This window comes from Pseudopodoces humilis, chromosome 21, assembly GCF_049639895.1.
Source record: "Pseudopodoces humilis isolate 2021_Gansu_Grassland_sample_001 chromosome 21, ASM4963989v1, whole genome shotgun sequence".
NCBI lineage: Eukaryota > Metazoa > Chordata > Aves > Passeriformes > Paridae > Pseudopodoces > Pseudopodoces humilis.
In genome coordinates this window covers 10,889,145-10,905,303 of record NC_142220.1, presented here as the reverse complement: position 1 = coordinate 10,905,303, position 16,159 = coordinate 10,889,145, and the positions used below count along the sequence as shown (strand labels likewise).

Below are 16,159 nucleotides of genomic sequence, written 5' to 3'. Positions count from 1 at the left end.
ACATGTGCGCGGCCCGCCCCGCCCCGGCCGTGCCCCGGCACCTGCCCCCCGCCCCCCGCTTCCTCCGCCCACCCAGCCCTCTGTCCTTCCCTCCCCTCACGCAGCCGTCCCTCTGTTCCTGCCTCCCTGCCAGCACCGTGCCGTTCAGCAGCCAAGCATCCCCTCCACCCATGGATCCATCTATCGTGGCACCACCACCACTTCCCTTCCACCCTTCACTCTTCCATCCATCCATCCATCCATCCATCCATCCATCATCCATCCATCCATCCATCCATCCATCCCTCCTTCTATCCCTTGTTCCTGCCATTCTGCCCCTCATCCATCCTGCTATTCATCCATCTGCCATTTCCCCCACCAATTTTTCCTTCTTTCCATCCATCCATGCACCTTTCCAACCCTGCACCTGCCACTCCATCCATCCATCCATCCATCCATCATCCATCCATCCATCCATCCATCCATCATCCATCCATCCATCCATCCATCCATCCATCCATCCATCCATCCATCATCCATCCATCCATCATCCATCCATCATCCATCCATCCATCATCCATCCATCCATTTCTCCCTCCCTCTCTCCATTCCTCCATCCTGTGCACAATGTTTTCCTTCCCTCACTGAGCTGCCCTGTACCCTCAGCCCCTCAGTGACAGTGCCAAGCCCAGGCTGGTGACACCAGGCTGGGGATGTGCTGCCGGAGTCTGCTCTGGTGGCACCTGGGAATGGCCTTTTCCTGCTGCCCTCGCAGCTGCTCCTGAGCAAAGGCCCATCCCACCCTGTTTTCTGCCCCCACACCTGTCCCTGCCCCACAGTGCACGGGGCTTGCAGCCAGATCCTGCCTGGCCCTTGCTGAGGGCAGGGATCTGGGTGGGTTCCTCTGCGGATTTTGGTTTGTCCAAGAGGGTGACTGCTGCCCCTGCTGCTCGGAGACTCGAAACCTGCTTGGGGGCCAAAATAGCTGCGGGTTCTTCAGTGAAATTCCAGTGAATTTTAAAAAAGCAAGCCCAGTCAGAGCCAAAATCCCCTTTCACGGGTGACCCACGGAGACAAACGCCCGCTGTGCACAGCACGTGGGATGAGAGCCCCGGGTGCCTGTGTCACCTGTGCCAGGTGACACCCCCGTGGAGGGACATGGGATCAGCCTTTGCCAGCTGAGTGGCCACCAAAGAAATCAGAAGATCACCTTTTTCAGAAGAAATCCTGAGGCAGCAAAAATAGCAGGACAGGGAAGGTGTGGTGTTGATTTCATGATGCCACCTGCCCCAAGGCCCAGGGAATGGCCAAGTGCTCGGGCAGAGCTTTGTGTCCCAGCTCCTCTTGGCCTGAGCTCTTCACTGGATGCCAGTCTGGGATGCCAATCTGACCTTTCCCACCCCTTCTCCCCCATTCCCACCTCCTCGTTTCAGACACAGCTTTTCAGGCAGATCCCTGAACTGGAGGAACTGGGGGGTGTCTGAAGGGCCAAAGCTGCAGAAGCCAAACTCCTCTGGTTGCTGGGTCTGCAGTGTGTCCCCTCCTGTCCCCTTTCCTCCCACCTGAGGCACTGGGAGCTCCTCGTTTTGCTTCTGGGGGCCCGGAGCAGCTGAGGAAGTTACCAAACATGGGCTGGGGGAACTCGCGGCGGCGGAAGGAAGCGGAGGAGGGCAGGGAGGGGCCGTGCCAGGGCTGCAGCGGTGACAAACAGCACGTGGGGCCACCAGGCTGACACAGCCAGCTCGGGGAAAGGGCTCTGGAGCAGGGGCACCTCCAAGGGATGTTGACATCAGCATGTTCCTGGGAGCTCCCTGGAGCAGGGAGCTGTGTTCCTCCTTATTGCTAGGTGGTCCGAGTTCAGGGGATCCTGGGGATGCTGGTGCCACACCAGGGTGACAGCAGGCAGCGGGACCAGGTGGCTTTTGGGGTCACATGGAGAGCAGGACTCGCATCCCCAGTGGCTCCCACACACAAGGAGGGGTAGCAGTGAGCATGGCTGTGGTGACACCAACAATGATGTTGGAGCTCCAGCCAGAGCATGGCCATGGAGCACTGGCAGCTCCAGCACATTCCAGCTCAGGTCCTGCCCCTGGAGCTGCCCACCAGCCCCAGCAGGAGGAGGAAGCTGAGGCTGTGCTCTAATGAGCTCATTTAAACCTTTGGGCTCTCTGTGAACACCCCAGAGTCAAAAAATGGGTTGGAAAGGACCTTAAAGGTCATCTTGTCCCAATCCCAGCAGGTGAAGGGACACCTTTTAACTGGACAGGTTGCTCTGAGTCCTGTCCAACCTGGCCGTGGACATGGAAGTTCACCTTACACTGAAGTTCAGTTCATCAGTCTTGTTCCCATTCTCTCTGCTCCGCACCCAGACACACTCCCTGAAACAGCAACTCCAGGTGAGCCCATTGCTCCCCTGTCCCTGAGCTCCCACAGGAATGGAGCATCCCAGCCCAGCAGAGCAGCTCTGCAGCCTCTCCCCACCGCCTGTCCCTTGGAGGGAAGGGGAAGCAGCGTCACTGAAAAGGGAACCTTCTTGTGTCTGGTTTTCCCCACAACTTGTGTTTTTCATTTCTCAGTGCACACTCAGAGGATCCTGAGAGACTCTTCCACAGCCCTTGAGAAATGAAACTGGGGCAGGGACCTTGCTGCGGGCAGATCTGACACCAGACGCTCCCCTTCCACCTCCCATGGAGGAGGTGACAATGTAACTTTACATGACCCAATCTGTTGAGGTGACAAAGGTTTTCTGGCCAGTTCTGGGCTGGGAGGGCTCCAGAGCTGTCCCACTTTCGGCAGAGGAGTCTGATCTGCGCTGCCGCCATTCCCAGCTCTTCGCGCACCCCCGGCTCCGGGCAGGATTCAGCCGAAGCTGGAGCCCCTCTCCTCGCTGCTCAGAGCTCCTTGCCCTGACAGCAAGGGATTCCTGCCCGGATCCATCTCCGGGACCTGGAGGAGCGCATACAGCTCCGGGAAGGGGCAGAGCGCTGGGAAGAGCCGGGCTGGGAGCGGCTTTCCCGTGGGCTGAGGTTTCCACCCTGTGTCCTGCCGGAGAACTGCAGCGATGGAGCGCCTTCGGCATCCCCCGGGGGTGCAGCTCAGCCGGTCCTGTGGGCAGTGAGTCCCTGGAAAACACTTCCCAGAGAGTGCTCTGCCTCTGGCAGCCTCCCTGGTCAGCACACAGGAGGGACGACGTGACGGTGCTGAAATTCCGTGGGTCCCGTGGGACCTGCAGCTGCGGTGACCGGTGACCCTCAGCCTCGGCCACCTCGGAGCCTCCAGAGCCAGCAGCGCCTTCACTTCCCAAAGCACCACAGCTCCTGGTCAGCAGCCAGCCCTGGACTCGGGAGCTCGCTGCGGGCACTGCCAGGTGAGCTGTGCCCATAAGCAGGGCTCACTCCAGGTCCTGATGACACTGAATGAATCTGGACAATCCCTGGGGCTGGCTGCACACCAGACCTCTGCTGTGCCACCCCTAGGCCTGGGGACAGCTGGACACATCCCCGGGCAGCCACACATCCAGAGCTGGAGGTGGCAACATTGCAGGGCTGCGAGCCCAGAGTAGCCACGGTTTGTTCTTCCCCACAGCCACGGGGGAACTGAGGCAGCACTGCCCAGCCATGGCCCAGCCTGTCATTGCCATTGCCCCTCCACTTGTGGATGCACATTTTGTGATGGCCAAGATGTAAATTAGGTGTAAATCTGAAAATCTGGCTAGAAACCACAGGTAGGTTCCTGCACCCCTCGGGAGATGGGCTCTGCCTTCCCAAATGCAGGGGCTGAGATATTTCAGCAAGGGACATCCCTGAGGAGCAAGGGACAGCCAAGATCCTCAGCTGGGACACTTGGGGCTGTTTGGCCTCTCCGGAGGTTTTGCTCCCAAATGAGGCTGCAGCGGGAGAGGGCCAGCTCCAGAAAAACAAGGACGGGGATCCATCCCCTTCCAGCCCCCTGGAGGGGTCCCTCCCCCCAGACACGACCCATCCTCAATCCCGTCCTGGGCTGGCGCAGTGGGCGCTGGGACCCCAGCAGATGGCAGCAGGGCCTCAGGGTGAGCGCCTATGGATCGTTTCTTGCTGCGAATTTCCTTTTTTCCCTGCTTACTTTAAACAAAAGTAATCACCCCGTGCAAATCCACTGCAGATGCACCTTGGGATAAGCTGGACTGGGAGAGGGACACTGGCCCTGCACCTTACCCAGGTGACAAACTCGGTGTCCTCTGCAGGCACCTGGATGATATGTCTGCATCAGCCATGAGGAGAAAATGGAGTTTGTGGACAGGGTAAATGGGAAAAACGGGACAAAGATCTCACCCAACCCAAGAGAAAGAGGCTGGAAGCAGGACAGAGCCGGGCTGGAGCAGCCCATCCTCCTTTGGGGGTAGCAGGACAAGGGGATGTGCCCAGGTGGGCACACAGAGTTCTGAGCAAGGGCAAATCCAGGACTCTTCTGGGCAGGAGGCACCACCAGGCCCTCTGTTGTCCATAATCCCTGAAACCTCAATCCATTTTGCACCATTCCCAATGGCCAGTTCCATCCTGATGCTTTGATTTGCAGTTAGAGAGAAGTCACTCCATGCTCAGCAAAGCCTCCGAGGTGCCATCAGTGGGTCTAGGCTTAAATCTGTAAACTGGTGTGTTTAAAGCAAGTTATAAACCCAACCCTCTGGTTTATCAGGGCACCTGTGGCAGGGTGGATGTGCTACAGGTGTCTCCAGGTCTCAGGCAGTGAAGTTTTCTCTGCATTTGGGTGCCACGAGTGCAGCTCACACCCCTCATTGACCCTCACAGCAGCGACATTTTAGTGCTTCTGTCACCCCACAGCTTACGGTGCCACCAAATGACCCCGGTACCCGTGCGAGGAGACAGCGCTGTGGGCAGCGTTTGCTGGATGGGAGGTGCTTGCAGCTGGAATTCCGAGGGGCAGCGCCCGCGAGCATCCCGCGGGGTGCCCGGGCCAGGCAGGATCCGGAGCCGAGGATCCAGCGGAATCCAAGCAGGCGCTGTGCTGGGAGAATGGGTTTGCTTTTGTCTAGCGAAAGATGAAGAGTGAAAACCAGCAGGAGGTTACTGGAGCCATGGAGGGAAGGGACAGAAAAAAGATCTTCACCTTCTCCTGCCCCTCGTTCCTGAGGCATCGGAAGATGGGATGAGACCTTCCGCTGCCTCTCCTGCCACGGACAGCGAAGGGCTTCCCCGAGGGTAGGAGCATCATTCTCTGCTCAATGTCTGGGGAAACTGAGGCTGACCCGGCGTGCTCCATTCGCCTTCTCCCACCAGCACCCCAATCCCCTCCCCTTCGTGCTTCCCGTGCGCTCTCCGGCATTCCCGGGGCTCGGGCACGCCGCGGGATCGGCTCCAGGCGGGCGGCGGTGCCGCTGAGCAGCAGCCGACAGCGAGGAATTCGGCTGGGCAAACAAAATCCCCTCCTCCCGAGGGGACCGCGGAGCAGCGGGGCAGGGGGCCCGGCTGGGGATGCCGCGGAGCCCCCAGCACGCCCTGATGCGCTGGGAGGGCCGTGCAGGGCTCCGCTCGCTCAGATCCCCAGTGGCCCGGCCTGGCACAGGCACCACGCCCATGAATGGCACTGGTGGCGGCTGGAAGGACGGACGCAGGCCGGGGTAAAGCCGGGGAGCTCCGGCAGGAACCCAGCGCCGGGATGGGCGGGATGAGCGCTCTGTGTCCCGGGAGGAGGCACGGGAAGGTTCCTCCGCTGGAGCTGCGGCCACATTCCCAAAGGCCCGGCCGGAGCCGCTCCCGCCGCCTCTTCCCAAGCCCTCCACTGGGAGGTTAGAGCCACTCGAAGGCCACTTCTTCCCAGCTTAATACATCCTTAATTATAATTAGGTTAGGATGGCTGCCAAAAGGAGCCCGAACTCTGCGCAGCGCCCTGGGGAGGGTCCTGGAAAACTCGTCCTGACAGATGGCAGAGCTTTGCTCCGGGCTGGCCCAGGGCTCGCTCCCAGCACCTCTCAGCAGCATCCCGTGATTTTGGGATGCCAGCAAGACCCCAGCACCCACCGTGCCCTGTCTGGTCTGTGCTTTGATAATCTAAAAAAAAATATCTGCAGAATGGCACCAAAACCTCAGTGAAGTTTCTCTGAATTAAACATTCAATTAATGAATTTAAACAAAGGGCATGTCCCCATCCCCTCTTCTCCACACTGATCCCCAGGAATATTTATACAGAAATTGGCCTCCTCCAAACCCAAACCTGTTTCCTTCATCCCACATCTCCCACACCTCAGCCTGGCAGCGGATTCCTGCAGATTCCTGAAACTGAGGTTACAGAAATATGCAGGGACATTCCCTCCATCAGTGCAGGGGATCCTGCCAGGCCTCCATCAGTTCTGTGCAGGGAGGTTTCCCCAGCTGTGCTGGGGCATTCCCAGTGGCCTGAGCTCCCAACTCAGGTACTTCTTTCCCCTGGAGCTCAGGACATTGTTGTGAGGTCACCAAGTCCCTCTTATCCATCCCTGCAATGTATTGCTCAGAAAAGTAATTTTGACTTGGAAACAGCTTCCAAATGCAGGGTAGCTTTGTTTGGGGTGCAGGAGGAGCTGGGCTCTGGAGGGTCTGTGAGTGTTCCTGGACCTGCTTTTCCCCGGCAGCGTGTCCCAGCCTAAGCTGCCTTGTTTGTGTCGTTCTCCACCTGCAGCCACCCAAACGAAGCCGTTGTTTCTGTCGGGTAGCACGCAAATAAATCAAAGGCTTTGACAACCTTGCCATCCAGGGGCGCCCCTGTTTTCCTGGGAATATCTGGGAGCCGCAGTGCTGCAGCAGCCGCATCCACCTGCGAGTTCCCTGCAGTGCCTGAGCCGCTCTGGACAAGTCTGGCTCCTGTTCGGGCCAGCCGGGAGCTCTCCTGTGTCCCGCAGCTCTGCTGAAAATAAATCCAATATTACTCACCGACCTTCCCAGCCTGCCTGCCCTAAAGAAAACATTTTGCAAGAGAAAATATAGTATTCCGGAGGCTTATCTCACTTGGTGGCAATTGTGGGTGTGTAATTGAAAACCGAGTAGATCATTAGAGGTTCACAGAGATGCTGAATAGCCCAGTGTTCAGTGGTCTCTGCCAGCCACGGCCAATTTACATTAAAGGCTTGATTCTTCAGCCCACTTCTCAGCCCCTGGGAAATCTCCTCGGTGCTTATTCCTCGTTTGCAAGGACTTTCTACTGCGAGGAAAAGTCTTGCCTGGCTCTGCTGTCGCTGCTGCCCAGGCTGAGCCGGGATGTCCCTCACTGACTGTGGGCATTTGCAGGGGATTCAGCATCAGCCCCATGTCCAACTCTCCCATCCCAAATTGATAGTCAGGCTTGACCCTCCCTTCCTTAAACGGTTACTTTTTAATGTAAAATTCGTTGTTTTATTTATTTTTTTTTCCTCCTCCATGAATGAAAGGAGCCAGAGGTGTGGTCTCCCGGGAACTGAAGAGAAAACTGGATTAGGGGCCAAGGAACTACAAAGCGATAGAGGAAATTACACTTGTTTGGGAGCAAAGCGTAAATATTAGAGCGACAATAATAACAATAACTGCCTGCCGGGAGCCACGGAGCTTTAGGGTGGAGGATTAAATGTCATGTGCAAATGTTGTCATCCGTGTTGTCAGAGAGACATCGGTCCGGGAAGAGCCAGCGGTGCCTTCTCCCCTAGTTCCCTTGGGACCGCTCTCTCTTCCCTTTCTCCGCGGTGTTTCTAAGACCCTTCAAGCCAAGCAACGCGAACCAAGTTACGGATCAGCATCCCTGCACGATCCCTCCCCCTTCCCTCTCTCATCGCAAAGAAGCGACCGGCTGATCGTTTTCGTATCCCCGAGCCGGCCCTTCGGAGCTGAGGGAATTCGGGAATGCCCCTGGCTCTCTCGCTCCGGTTGCAAACGCCTTTGGGGCAGCGGGGCTGCTCCGCTCTGCGCTCCGGGCCCGGCGCTCCGGTGACGGACGGTCCGTGCGCTGGGGAGCGGGGAGGTGCCGGGGAGCGCCCGGAGGGGACCCGAGAGCGGCACAAGCGGCCTCGGCTGCGGTTCAGCCCCGCCCGGAGCCGCACGGTGCCCGCCGGAGGTGAGAGATGCGGCAGCGGCGGGGCGGTGCCGGAGCCGGGGAGGGCAAGCGGAGCGGGCCCCGCGGAGTCTCCTCGGTCGCTCCGCCCGGCTCCGGCCGCCGCTGCCCCCGCGCTTGCGGAGCGAAGTTTGGGGGGTTTGAGGGGAGCAGCCCGGGCCGCCCGCCGTGCCCGTGTTTAAAAGATCGCGGAGATATTTTCACACCTTAAACCGCCGCCCCCCTCTCCCCTCCAGTCCCCATCGCCTTGATTTAGTCCTTGGTAATTAATTTGGCATTTCAGAATAGCTACTGGGCTGGATAATGGCCTCATTCATCTCCCCAGCCTAATCTGAACAGAAACTGGAAGAAAAGCTTTCAGAAAGACAGAAACTGCCATTCGGCAACTGCTCAAAAGAACTGTCACTCCAGGGGAATAAATCGCTCCTGATTATTTCAACCCGGGTCTTCTCTGCTTTTCCAGCCGCTCCCGGTCCCGCCGGGGAACGGCCCCCCGAGAGCCGAGGAGGAGAAGAGCCGCTCGGGCTTCCCCCTCCCTTCTCCAAGCCCGGGCGGTGCAGGGGGAGGTGGGCGAGGAGCAGCGCATTGTTCCCGGGGAGGAGGACGAGCTCCGGCACCCGAAGCCATTTGACTTTTAAAACAGGCTCCGAGCGCTGGGGCCGCCTTTCCCGCTGCCACCAGTGCGGCTGAAATAAAGCCCGTCCCGGTTCTCCGTTCTCGGGGCTTCTCCCCGGCCAAACACCGAGGAACGGGGACGCTCCGCTCTGGCCCGGCCCGGCCCGGCCCTGACCCCGCTCCCGGGCAGGGACCGGGGTACCGGAGATGATGCTCCAGTGTGGTCCCAGCCGTGTTTCGTTCTCGGTGTAGGTACCGGAGATACTCCGGTGCTGGTCCCAGCAATGTAGCAGCGAAGCTCCGGCCCCGGTGCTGGTACCGGAGATGCTTCGGCGTCTCACAGGGGCTGCCTTCGGCAAGGGTCCGTCCCCTCCCGAGACAGGACACGGCCGGGACTGGCTGATGCTTCATGACTGGAAAATCAGATCCGAAGGGGGGCGATAAGGGAAGGGCACGGCCTGGTGGCCCGAGCATCCCCCCCCGTTCCATCCTCGCGGGCCGGCCCCAGGCCCCTGCCCCGGGAGGGCCCGGCAGAGTCGGGCCCGGGACCGGCGAGCTGTGCCTCGGTCCCCGCGGAGCTGCTTACATGCATTTAATAGCTCGAGGGCGAGGTAATTAGAGGAGAAAGCCTCAGTAAATCACGTTAATGACCGCAAGAGCCATTACAAACCCCGGGGGTTGTGAAACACCGAATAAACCCAGAGAGAAGGGCAGGAGGGCGGCGAGAGACGCAGCCCCGGGAGTGCCGGCGGGCAGCGGAGCCCCGCGCTCGGCAGCGCTGGGAGCTTGTTAAATTAACACCCTGCTAATGGGATTAGGCAGTACCTCGGCTTTGCGGGGGAGTTCCGCGGGGATCAGCTTTCCTTAGATTCACCCCAAGTTTTGCTGTGAGGTGGTGAAGGACCGTGCGGGCTTCAAGGGGCCGCCGGGCGACCTTTAGAAGCTCTCAGGGACTAAAGAAACGCTGTCATTTCAGCCCTGCCCTGGGCACTGGGGGCACTCCCGGGACCGCGGTCGGGCCGGCGAGACGGTCCGGAAGCGCCCGGAGCCAGCGGAGCCAGACCCGCATCTGTCCCCGGAGTATCGAGGCTCCTGGCACCTGCTGCGCCCCGAGCGGGCCCCGCGTGTCCCTCCCGGGCACAGGAGACGTCCCCCGTCCCCCTGTCCCCCGTCCCCCTGTCCCTCCGCAGCCCCGGCACGGCCGCGCACGGGACAGGGAACCCGCGGCAATAGCTGGTCCCGGACACGCGTGGCCGAAGGAAAATCGCCAGGCGAGTAAAGCGAGGGATCACAAACGAGGGCGATGCTCATGGCAGGCACCTGCAGGGGTCTGTGGGCCCGAAATGGGCGCTCCCGGCTGGGCATTCCCGTCAGTTGTCCCTGCCGGGGCCACCCGGGGCCGCGGTGATGTCCCAGAGCCTCTGTCCTGGCCTGGCCCCACGGTCCGGGACAGCTTAATCTGAATTATCTCCCTCCCTCCTTGAGGTGGACGAGAGCACACACACCCCGCTCCATCCCAATTCTGCAAAAGGGCCGTGATTGAGGAGTGGGGTTAAAACCTTCTCCGGGGCTGGCGTATCCCGGGAGTCTCCCTGGGTGCATCGGGTGGGACCAGAGGGACCGGACCGCCAGTCCCGGCTCGGCCGCATCCCCAGGCACACACAGCCTTCCTCCTCCCCCGGCGATGAAGGGCCCCGGCAGCGGGACGGAGGGGCTGTTTCCCGGGGAAGAGTTAACAAATCCCGGGAGCGGTGGGGCTGGGGGGGCGGCTGGGGGGGTCCGGGGGGAGCGATGGGGGCAGGGAGGCTGCGGAGCCCCGCTGCCCTGCAGGGAAGGCGGTTGCATTGCCAAAGACGTCCCGCTGGGCTAGCAGGCCCGGGAGCAGATTAATCAGGCACTAATTCAATTTACAACAACCACTTTTATTCAGCTCGGTGGCAAGGAATTCAAAGCGGGGAGAGAGGCGGGCGGAGAGGAGGGGGCGGAGGCCGGCCTGGGGCTCGCCGCTGCCCGGGCAGCCCCTGTCCCCTCGGGCCGCCCCGCCGAGGCCCTCCGGGGAGGGAACCGAGCCGCCGTGCCAGGGCCCGGCCGCTTGAGTGACACGGCGTGGGCAGCGCTCCGAGAGAGGGCACCTCCGTTGGAAAAATAAAAGTGCCCTTTTAATCAAAGAGGGAGGGAAGGGGGGCGAGCAGGGCGGTCGGGAGCCGAGGGAGAGAAACTCTCCGCTCCCTCCCGGGACCGTCTCTCCGGGATCTCGGTACCGTCCCCCCGGGCTGTGTCCCCGGCCGGGATCACAGCGGGAAGAGGATCCGGAGTGGATCCGGGGGGAAGCGGCCATCGGGGGCGGCCCCTCGGCCCTGGGGGTCCTCAGGGTGGGTAGGAAGGGGAGACAGGGGCTGGGCCCGGTGCGGGACAAGTGCCGCCCTTTAACCCCTTCCTCGCCTTAACGGGAGAGCCGGCGAACTGCAGAGCGAGGCGGGGGGCGGCAAGAGGCGCCCTGTGCCCGGTCTGTTCGGGGCTGTGATAGAGAGACTGCCTCTCTTCACCGGCCCCAGCCCCCTAAAACAACCTGCCGGGGGTCGCCAGGCCCAGTCGTTCCCGTGTTGTGACTTTCCCCCATTAAATTTCCCCCGCACCGGATTTTCTGTCCCAGGGGCGGGAGCTGAGGGAGCCCGCTCGGGCCGGTGCCCCTTCCGATCCAGCTGCGGGGGCCAGTCCCTGTCCGACCCGGTGGAGAGGGGAGGCCAGCAGGGACCAGGTGGGAGACGTCCCCATCCTGATCCCCCGGCTTCCCCACAGGTGGGCGTGGGGCCCCTGCCGGCCGCTTCTCCCCATCCCGCTCCACGCCCACGGAGCATCCCCAGCTGCAGGGCTCAGCAGGTCCCGGCTCCCCCAGCCCCGTCGGGGGCACCGAGGGGCGGGGAGGGGGAGCAGAAGGGCCCAGGCCCGGCTCCTCGGGGCGGCTCGGGAGCCCCGCGGCGGAGCTGGCGCCCATCCCCGCGGTGTCGAGGCGGGCTCCGTCCCACTCCCATCCCCCCCCCCCGCCCTCCCCGAGGCCTGCGCTCGTCTCTGGCTGAGCCGCCAGTGGATGTCGTTGTTCTGTTCCTTGAGCGCGATGTCACTCCTTTAGCATGACCTCAAACGCGGCGGGGGCTGGGACCGCCAGTCATTCTCCGTGCGAGGGCCGGGGCGGGAGGCAGGCGGGACCCAGCCCCGCCGCCAGCCCCACTTTTGTGGTGCCGCCGCCGTCGCGGTCTCCCCTTTCTCCGCGGGGCTGGCCGGGGGGCGGGCGAGGCTCCGGGCTCCCTGAGCCGCCGCACCGCGTCCCCGGCCGAGGTGCCCCGCGGAGCGGCGCGGTCGAGCGGCGGCTCCCCGGTGTGGCCCGTGTCCCCCTCCCCGCTGTCCCCACGCCGCGCGGAGGTCGCGCAGGATGCCGCGGAGGGGAGCGGAGGCGCCGCTGGCCCTGCTGCTGGCGGCGGCGTGGCTGGCGCAGCCCCTGCGCGGCGGCTACCACGGCGTGAGCATGTTCGCCGTGCAGACCGCCCAGCCCGACCCCTGCTACGACGAGCACGGGCTGCCCCGCCGCTGCATCCCCGACTTCGTCAACTCGGCCTTCGGGAAGGAGGTGAAGGTGTCCAGCACCTGCGGGAAGCCGCCGTCGCGGTACTGCGTGGTGACGGAGAAGGGAGAGGAGCAGGTCCGCACCTGCCACCTCTGCAACGCCTCCGACCCCAAGCGCGCCCACCCGCCCTCCTTCCTCACCGACCTCAACAACCCGCACAACCTGACCTGCTGGCAGTCCGACAGCTACGTCCAGTATCCCCACAACGTCACCCTCACCCTCTCCCTCGGCAAGAAATTCGAGGTGACCTACGTCAGCCTGCAGTTCTGCTCGCCGCGCCCCGAGTCCATGGCCATCCACAAGTCCATGGACTACGGCAAGACCTGGGTGCCTTTCCAGTTCTACTCCACGCAGTGCCGCAAGATGTACAACAAGCCGAGCCGCGCCGCCATCACGAAGCAGAACGAGCAGGAGGCGGTGTGCACCGACTCGCACACCGACGTGCGGCCCCTCTCCGGCGGCCTCATCGCCTTCAGCACCCTGGACGGCCGCCCCACCGCCCACGACTTCGACAACTCGCCCGTGCTGCAGGACTGGGTGACGGCCACCGACATCAGGGTGACCTTCAGTCGCCTGCACACCTTCGGCGACGAGAGCGAGGACGACTCCGAGCTGGCCCGCGACTCCTACTTCTACGCCGTGTCCGACCTGCAGGTCGGTGGGCGCTGCAAGTGCAACGGGCACGCGTCGCGCTGCGTCCGAGACCGCGACGACAGCTTGGTGTGCGACTGCAAGCACAACACGGCCGGCCCCGAGTGCGACCGCTGCAAGCCCTTCCACTACGACCGGCCCTGGCAGCGAGCGACGGCCCGGGAGGCCAACGAGTGTGTGGGTGAGTCCCGGCCGCGGACGCTCCGGCACGGGCGGGGAGGAGGAGGAGGACGGGGACGGGGCGCGGAGGTCCCCGGAGGGGAGGCAGAGGGAGGGCAGAGCGAAGGAGCCGCGGGGAACGGCAGCGAAAGGCACGGGGACGTCCAGGAACACGCCGAGCAGAGCGGGGACACGCAGGGAGATGGAGAACGGGATAGCAGGAGGTACCGGAGAGCGTAGGGATGAGGACGGGACACCGAGGGACCTTGGAGCGCGGAGCAGGGATGTGAAGGCACTCGGGAGCGCAGGGGATGGGACACTGAGGCACCCGGCAGCTCAAGGCAGGGAACACTGAGGTACTCCGGAGCCCGCTGGTTGACAGCACCGAGGGATCTCCAGGTGCAAAACAGAGGGCACGGGGGACCTGGGACCATCGGCCGGGCACAGGAATTTGGGGCAGGGGATACCGAGGGCCGCGGAGACGTGGGACGGGGACACTGGAGGCACCCGGCCGCGCAGGACGGGGTCCGCGGGGGACTCCGATGGGCAGAGCAAAGGGAAGCTCGGAAACGCGAGGCAGGAAAAAACAAGGATCTCAGGAGCGGGGATATGGGACATTCGGGATTCTGGGAAAACGCCTTTCGTGTCCGGAGAAGCGCGGAGGGGCCCTGGCTGGCCGGGCAGCGTCTCCCGTCCCGGGCGGGTCCTGAGCGGGGGGCCCGCAGCCCACGGCCCGGCTCCGGTGCGGGGATCCCGGAGCTCGCCCGCCGGCCCGTTCTCCTCCACGGGACACGGGCTCAGAGCCGCCGCAAAGCCCGAGAGGCTCCTCGTCCGGGCGGGATGGGGATGGGCTCTGGCCCTTTCCGGAGAGGGAAGGCAGCCGGCAGCACGGCAGGGAAGCGCGGCGAAGCCTGCAGCTCCCGTCCCTACATCCTCAGGAGGTGCGGGCGGCCCTGGGAGGCGGCGGCGGGGACTTGAACGAGCCCCAGGGCCAAATGAGAGCCGGGCAGCCGCCGGTTCTTTTCATCTCGAGCGAGAAACGCGCGCCGTGCTGGCTGTCCCCGGGCGGAGAGGAAGCGTCCTCTTCTCTGCCGCGGTGGATAAGAGTTAAGAGTTGGGGAGTTCTCCGTGAGCCCCACACATCCCGCCGAATGTTCCCTCCGATCTTCCACCCCCGCTTCCCAGCGGGATCCCCACGCGCTGCCGCTCCTCTTCTCGCGGTTTAAGGGGCCGGTGCTCAGCCGTGTCCCCTTGAGGACCCGGGCCCGGGGCTGGGGTGGCCCGGACTGGGCTCGGCTCCCCACGCCGGGACCCCCCGGCCCCGCGGAGCGCAGCCCCAGCTCCGCCGCCCGCCGCCGCCGCTGCCTTGTTTACACGGAAAACACGGCCCCGTCTTCCAAAATATTTGCAGCTCCGACGATAGGAAAAAACCCTCGCCGAGCGGCCGGGGTTGGCCGCCTATTTTTTATTTCTTTTCTTTTTTTTTCTTTTTTTTTTTTTTTGTTTTCTTTCCCTTCTTTTCATTTTTTTGAATTTTTTTTCCCTCAAATCACAATCAGATGTGTCCCTTGCAGAGAGCGCAATTTCACCAGGGAGGCACGGCCGAGGCGGCTTATCTGGCGGGGAGAGGGGCCCGCTCCCGCGGCCCGGTGGCACCGGGGCACACTCGGTGGCAGCTCCGGGGGCGGGTGCGGGGTCCCGCAGCCTCGGAGCGATGCTCGGCCCCGACGCGGAGCCCCCGCTCCCCCGGGCTGCGGATCGGCGGCTGCTCCTCTGCTGCAGGGGTCAGCTCCGGGTTTGCTCTTCCCCCGGCCCGCGGGTCCCGGCGGCGCTCGGGACGGAGCTCCGTGTCTCGTTTGCTTCCCAGCACTGCCTCTTGCCCAGCAGCGAGGCCGGGGGACCAGGAGGGGACCGGCTTTCCCAGCCTCAGCCCCGCTCCCTGCCTGCAGAGTCACTGCTATCGGCGATGCCGTAAATTCTGGTGCGGTCTCGGGGTGCTATCGGACCCCCGGTCTACTCCGCAGGATCCCCAAATGCTCCTGAAAACGCTTCTATTCAGTTACTGTGCTGGCGCATTCCTCCTACCATCGTTCTCCCTTCCAATTTATTTCCAATAAAAGGGAAGCAAGTTCCCAGTTTCCAGTAAAATATGTCACTTTTATGCCAGGCTTTGCATTTCAGACCATGTGCAGTCCTAGCCGCGTCAGACTTCTGCAAACGAAAATCGCTCTGTTTTTTCCTTTTCCACCGGCTTTGCTGGGAAGTGAATGTTTTGCAAGGATGAAGCTACCGTAAAACAATTTTTCGCAGCCGAGTCCTGCTGCTCCTTCCCTGGGGCCGCACCTATCAGTCTGTAAAACCAGCCACGGCCAAACACCCGCGCTGCCCTGCCAAGCCCACACCGCCTGGAGTAATCCCCCCAGATAAAGATCACAATAACCCCATTCAACTCCCACCCACTCGCTCATGACCGTCGGCCCACCCTGGTTTCTCTCCCAAATCCCGAGAGAAAGTCAGGCCCGGGTCAGCGGGGGCTGCGGAGCCTCCCGCGCCGGGCAGGGGCAGGGGACGAGCGGGGAGCTGCTGCTGCTGCTGCTGCTGCTGCTGCTGCCTCCGCACGCTGGAGGCTCCTTCCAGCTGCAAAGGGGATCAGAGCGGCCGGAGCGTCCCGAGCCGCCGTGCCGAGGGAAAGGTGAATCGGCCAAATCAGCTGAATTTGCATCAGGTAGCGGTGAGAGAACTGGTTGCGGTTTTTTTCTCTGAATTTACTTTTTTCCTTTCTGGAAAATCGTTGGGAGTTTTATTTTTCTTATTCTTTTCATCCAAAGAGAAAAATTATAGAATGTGTCTACTTTGCTTAAAAATTTGGGTGTTTTCTTTGGTTAGCCCATTTCCCCTGCCAAAACTGAATCTTTGTTCCCATTCATGCTCATTTGGGGCTGAAAAAGAAATGCTCTGGAGTTTTAGACAGAAAGTCAAAATTTCCCACGGGAATGTTTTTTGCCAGCTAGATCGATTTTTTCTTTAGAGCTCCTTGTGAGATCCCAGCGCTGCACATGGAGAGGACAGGGCTTGTCCCAA

At 62.1% G+C, this 16,159-nt stretch overlaps 1 protein-coding gene across 1 annotated transcript in view; it reads left to right on the top strand.

The window, feature by feature from the left end:
• The first annotated feature begins 12,076 nt into the window (after positions 1 to 12,076).
• Positions 12,077 to 16,159, top strand: part of NTN1 (netrin 1) — an 85,438-nt gene continuing 81,355 nt past the window's right edge. Inside the window, exon 1 of the mRNA XM_005530949.3 lies at positions 12,077 to 13,100. Within this exon, the coding sequence (XP_005531006.1) occupies positions 12,077 to 13,100 (1,024 nt within the window). The remainder of the gene's footprint in view (positions 13,101 to 16,159) is intronic.